This window comes from Magnolia sinica, chromosome 4 (assembly GCF_029962835.1).
Source record: "Magnolia sinica isolate HGM2019 chromosome 4, MsV1, whole genome shotgun sequence".
Taxonomy (NCBI): Eukaryota; Viridiplantae; Streptophyta; class Magnoliopsida; order Magnoliales; family Magnoliaceae; genus Magnolia; species Magnolia sinica.
The window spans coordinates 35,155,198-35,161,898 of record NC_080576.1 but is presented as its reverse complement, the minus strand read 5'-3'; the positions used below and the strand labels follow the sequence as shown (position 1 = coordinate 35,161,898).

At 42.4% G+C, this 6,701-nt stretch overlaps 1 protein-coding gene across 1 annotated transcript; it reads left to right on the top strand.

The window, feature by feature from the left end:
• Positions 1-3,671: 3,671 nt before the first annotated feature.
• LOC131243003 (psbQ-like protein 3, chloroplastic) lies at positions 3,672-6,252 on the top strand. The gene is made up of 2 exons (XM_058242046.1): positions 3,672-4,170; positions 5,776-6,252. Exons 1-2 carry the CDS (start codon positions 3,721-3,723, stop codon positions 5,869-5,871), a joined length of 546 nt encoding a protein of 181 aa, XP_058098029.1. The 5' UTR covers positions 3,672-3,720; the 3' UTR covers positions 5,872-6,252.
• The last annotated feature ends 449 nt before the right edge of the window (positions 6,253-6,701 follow it).

Sequence of the window (6,701 nt, the reverse complement as noted above, 5' to 3'; positions counted from 1 at the left end):
TTACAACACGGGAAATAATACTGCTTTTACGGTATTCATCGCCACCTGGCCTTCAAGCACTGGGATCCTCCAGAAAGGCCTAGGCAAGCTTACTTCTGGTTGAGGAGGTATTACGTTCTCCTCTAATTTTCTTCTTAACGCGGCCTGCTGTCTCTGCCATCGGCGTTTTTGGGTCCACATCAATACTTCTGGTACTTCTAGGAACTTCGGGTGTGTGACCTGTTTCCATATTCCTTCACATGTTATAAGGGGTTTGACCATCCTTTGGGCTGGTGGCTCCCTTTATGAGCGGTGATTGGGAATCATTTACTGTGGTTGATGGTGGTCGTGACTTCGAATTGGTCGATTGACCACGTAATGATCTCTCCATCTTCATTTAGGAGGGTCCCCCCACCCGGAAACAGTCCTTTGAGTGCATCGATCACATAGCTGGGCACCCTGGTTGCTTCTCTTAACGACGTTCGACCAACTATCGTTCGAGTGTGGGGGTTATCGATGCCCTTGAGTTGGTCGGTGTGATACTTTTCATTGATTTCCTAGTCTGAGATCGACCTTCAGTCGCAGTTGATTCCTCAGATCGGCCATGACCATGTTAACTTCGAGATTGGATGGGAATGGATATGTATCGACCATCATTGCTTTCTCACCTTTTTCGAGAAACTTTAGTAATCCGTGATCGATGTGATCTTGAATAACGTTCCTAAATACGACACATTTGTTAGTTGAATGGGTCCGAGTTCCGTGCCATTTGCAACATTCTGCCTTTTGTAATTCATCGGCCGATGGTATCTTATGATTCACAGGTATTTTGATAAATTTCACGACCAACAAAATGTCAAATATTTCCTCTACTCTAACAATGTAAAAGGTATAAACCTTTTAAGCCTTCTGTGTGGTCGAAATGATCGATTCCACTTTGACCAGTGTAGAACATACTAATGGCTTTTTAGCTACCAGTTAGCAATCACGATCTTGTAATTTGGGTCCTTGTAATACGTCCCTAATGATGAGTTCTTTTGCCCGGTCCCTTCTTACAAGAGTTCTTTGTAGCGAGAGCCCTTTTTAGTCAGGTCGTACAAATCCACGAACTCCATACCTACGAATTTCTTACGAAGTTTATATTTAAGCCCATCTTGTATAAGTTGCACAAATTCGGCCTCAGTCATGAGAACTTTACAACGGCTCTTTGCTCGCTTAAACCGCATGGTATAACTGTCGCACGATTCTCCTAATAACTGTCGAAAATATGCGAGATCATCCATAGTGATTTTCTTATTCTTGGAGAAGAACTGAGTATGAAAATTTTCTTTCATCTCTTGCCAAGTGTGTATTGAGTCTGGCAATAAATTTGAGTACCACGTGAAGGTCGTTGCTGTTAGTGAATGGCCAAATAACTGCAATTTATGATAGTTATCGTTAGTCAATTCACCAAACTGCTAAATCGGCCAACATGTTCAATGGTCGATTGACCGGGCTCGCCTGAAAATAAGGCAAAATCCGGTCGATAGTTCCTTGGTAATGGGTGTTGCCGATCTATCCATTCGGGGTATAGTTTATGATACACTGGGATAGTGTTGCGGCCTAGTACTTGGTTAGCAACCTCTTAGACAATTTGCACGATCTGGTCATGATCTATCCACTGAGGTTCTTAGACTAGAGGGTGATATGGACCAAGTCAGTTTGCATTATCTAGGAATCTAGGGAACTGTTGGGGATTGAATCCTTCTGGCAGTCCTTGATTCCTATTCTCGGGCACAAAGTTCCTGGCCTCTCGCTTGGGTCGCTTAACTTCCATAGGAGGTGGCGCATTCATCATCTCCGGGATAGGAACCGATAGAGGATTATATTGCGGAGGCGGTATAAGAGGCAGTGGAGTTGCATTGCGGATAGAACTTCTCTCAACATTGTATTGCGTTGCTGATGGTGTTCGTTCGGCCATCATGGCCATCAATCAATGCATGGCTTTAGTTTGGCTAGCCATATATTGGTTGGTATTCTCATCCTAAATTCGGAATTGCTCTTCCTGGGCTCTCCCGTATTCCTGCACAAGCTGAATGCTCATATGAACAACTCGAAGCACAACAAATACTTCATCTAGAAGAACAGTTGGGGAAGTTGATGCACCTCCCTAATCCCTAGCAATAGGTGTTCGACTATTGCTTAACTTCAATGCCTCAGTGGATGTAAGAACTGACTGGAGGTGGTGCGATTGGTGTAGAGGGATCGACCCTGGTAATGCGAACAATTCTTCTATTCATAATTGGTAATACTATACCGGTAAGTTAGAGGCAGGGTCCCACCGGGCATGACAAAAATTTGTTGGCTGCTATTTTTGACACTGGGTGTGCGGACATGCCAGAATTGAAATTGTGGCTTCAATTCGAACAGAACAACAATGACATTAAGCACCAAGATAGGCAGACACGTGGTGTATGACTGAGATCTGATGAGATCGGTTGCCTATTCAGCCACTCGCTCAACATGTAAAATCGGATCAAACGATGTTTAAAGGGTTGGGTTGTCCTCTGGTGATGGGTTGCACCTTTGTCTTCCATACGAAAGGACTTTTCAATACATAAATGGAAATGAAGAAGGGATTCTTACAGTCAGTCACAAAAATAGTTGCAGAACACCTTTTCAATTCAGAAACTGAATCTAGTGCGTGAGCGTAGACTCAAATTACAGCTAAAGATTACCAGCTACTTGATTACTGCAATAGATTAAACTACGAAATGTAAACAACATGTTGGAAAATGAAGATTACACTAAGAAATGTAACTTGCTTGACAGAAAAAGTAAATGATTACACTATGGAATGTAAATTGACAGGTAAATTGAAATGATAATTGAAAGATAAATTTAGTTTGTTTGGGTTGGTATGAGATGATTTTTTTTTTTTTTTTTTGCTTTCATTCTCTAGTTACAGCCTTAATCCGTTCATCTGGATCCTTCTCATGTTCTAACGGTTATGAACACTACTTAAACTTCTACTTCTCCTCTTGTCACCTGTCCTATAACCGTTCGCACACGATTGCTCATTCATTGGCCGCTTCAGCGTTACACGGCATTGTCTGATACGTTCTAGCTATGCTTATCAAGAAATCTTCTCCGTACGTATCTGCAAATCTTCAAATACACCATGCGTGTCTGTATAGATCACACGTAACTACCCCCGATTAGTTATCGCAGAGGATGATGATAATGGGAATGAATATGAGTAAGTAAAGCGTATGCAATCATTAAGTGAGCCATACCGTAGAAAACACTAAGACAACACAGACAACCACTCAAACTTCCAAATTCCCGTGATGACCCATGTGATGGTGGGATGGGCCTATTTTTGGGCATCCACCTTTCTTGGTGGGGGCCATACACATATGTCATGGTGAGCTACATGTGGAACAAGCTCATTCTACAATAACTCGCAGAGGAACTGACCACTTTGGAAGGGGCCCATCTTATCCATTCTTAGAAGACTCATCAGCGGCTTAATTCGTTTCGTCCTGGGTGGAGTCACGACTCACCCAAGTTGTAGATGAATCAGCGTGACTCACCCAACTGATCAGGTCCAAACTAAGGTCCGGTCAATTCGGACGAGTCGCAGTAGACTCGTATCGTCCGTGTCTTAAAACCATCATCTTATCCTACTTTATTCTACGCACATGTTCAAACTAGCAACCACTCAATAGCCCATTCAAAAAAAAAAAATCCACAAAAGAGATGGCACCTCCAACACTACTAGCCTTAAACTCCCCACACCACACCCCAACTCTCTCACGCAATCTCAACTTCTCCAAATCTAGCAGCTCCCCCCAAAATCTCCTCCAATCCTACACTAGAAGGAGTGCAGCCACAACAGCTCTTGCTACCATCTTCCTAGCTAGAGAAGCTCTCTCTAATGCAAATGTGGCTTCTGCCTTTGACCTTAGAATGACAGTCCCAGATCAAACAGTTGCGGAGGCAGAGATTGGAATAAAGACCCATGTTCAAGACCTCTTGAATATCAAACCCCTTGTCGATTCGCAGTCATGGAGAGATGCACAGAAAGCGCTTCGGGAGAGCTCGGCTTATCTCCGGCAGGATCTGTACACTATAATTCAAGCGAAACCCAAGAACCTGAGGCCCCAGCTAAGGAAACTGTATTCCAAGCTCTTCAACAGTGTTACAAGAGTAAGTCCTGCACAATTTCAGTGAACGCCAGCATGCTATTTTGGGGGCCGAGAGGTGCATAAATGACATTACACACTACAAAAGTCAGGGTGATCCAACCATTGGATGGGCCCCACCATAGGACAATGTACAGCAACGGCCCCAGAACCTCAGAATTCAACTGGAGTCCATCTGATAATTGTATTGACCTGATTTTTGGAGTGTCCCATGATGCTAGGATGGACCTGATGAGGTCGATCAATGTCTTCCTCCTCCGTGAATAATTACTCCAAATCCTAATAAATTCAAAAATAAATTGATTGATGATTAAAAAAAATTATAATCCTTTAAATAGTGATATCAAACTAGGAAGAAGTTTCATAATCAAACTCCAACTCGAACTCCCTAAAAGACTTATTATAAATAGTAAACTTGATATTTATAGACATCATGATTCTACTAGACTTCATGGTTTTCAGCCAAAAATATAAGTGTCCAATTTGGCCTAACCATGTTATTCTCCTAAATTTTCTAAGCCATTTTCATGATGGGCACTACTCCTAAAGCTCAAAGGCTCAAGAGTTATGATCGAACTAAAACTTAATATAAATAGTAAAAACAAAATTAAAATGAACTTTCAACCGTTGATATGATGGAATCTTGCAAATCTGGCATGGGAAACCCAGCATAGCGGGGTTGGTTGGCTAAAGTAGCTTCTCTTGACCCAAAATCATTTATGGTTCGTTAAATAATTCATTGAGATACACCTGCTTTAGGGTTCTGATGATCTTGATCACTTTTGCCTCTGATCAGGCCTTCTTTAGTCCATCATGGACATGGTTGGCTAAAGTAGCTTCTCTTGACCCAAAATCATTTATGGTTCATTAAATAATTCATTGAGATACACCTGCTTTAGGGTTCTGATGATCTTGATCACTTTTGCCTCTGATCAGGCCTTCTTTAGTCCATCATGGCCATGAAATTGTCCGCAACCTGCTCTACATCATACCATCATCACAATGCATCATCACTATTCACCGGTTGAATGCCTGCCATCCATATACAATGTGAATGCTGGCACGGCCGACAGAAAAACAATAACCCAATTTGAGTAGGACTAGGTTGAGTGCATATCGATCCTCTGCTGTAAGGAGGCTTTCTGTTTTACAATGTTTTTGCATTGTGAAAACTCTTCGATAGGCTTCTTACATGAACAAAGGCGCAGATTACAATGCCATGTATGTATTTTCTTGGGTACTTTTGTTTCCATTTTATTGCTTTTTCATGCTAGCGAGATATATGGATCTTAATAAGTATGGTTTTGTGGTGTGTAATTGTGAAAAGAAAGAACTTGACTCCAGCCAGGATTTTCAGTTCCTGGAGACTCACTGAAGAAGTAACATTTCCAAATTATCGTTACTGTTGCAGCTCCCAAACCCGATACAATCTTCCATCATCGACTATGCCACATAAAAATTCTGAGTCTCAAATCATGATGATTGAAGATTGCATGGGAATGGTGCGGCAATAAATGGGCTGTGGATAGTGTGACAGACTCGCTTCACTGCTCTATTTTTGTGGAAGTTGACATTGGTTATGATTTTTATTTTATTTTTTTCAATGCAGCTGGATTATGCAGCAAGAAGCAAGGACGCCACAACAGTTCAGGATTGCTATGACAACATGGTTTCAACTCTTAACGATATTTTCGCTATGATATAGCTGCGTTTCCTATTAGACCTGCAAGGAGGAGGATTGAACAGATCAAAACAGGAGCTAGCACGAGTTAGGCAGATTGTATCTAAGACCTACCTCACATGTCAATTAATGGCCTACCACAAGACAGGAGAAGGCAAGGCACAAAAGGTACATGAAGAGCATTTTGGTCTTTTGGATACTTCTACTGTCAGGCCACAATCCCATAACAGCAACGGCCCATGATTTGCCACTTTAAAATCAGGGCTCAATCCTGCCATAGCAAGCCAATTCTGTTTTAGGGAGGGCAGAAGTTCAGAAATGCCACTGACAACGTATACGACAAGCATTTCAATCAATATTCATTTCAGTTGAAAGAGTATGGGAATGGGATTTCTTCTTCTTCTTCTTCTTCCTCTTTTTTAAATTTTAAATGGTCCTTTGTTGGAGTTGCAAGAGTGAAGCAAGAGGAAACCGCTGGCAGGAGTCCATCTGCGAATGCCAAGCACAAGCGAAACATGTGCCCAGTAAAATGCCTGGGCGAGAGCCAGCCGGGCCTTTCATCATGCGTGCCCCATGTTAGGTAAATGTGCCCTAACATAGAAATCAGGCCGACGTTTCTTGCGCCCATATGTTGAGTGGGGGCCACTGCTATCCCTTTCAACTGTCCATTTTTTCTTTTGCACATGTCAACTGCTCTGCAGGGGATATGCCTTCTTTTTTTTTTGGTTCCACACCGGTCTGCCAAATCGACTGAATTTTGATTTTGGGTACATCCCCATATGGCCTGCCCGATGAACTGCCTGCATCACAAGCATGCTTGCAACACCGGCACATGTGGGGTGCTAGTGTTTGAC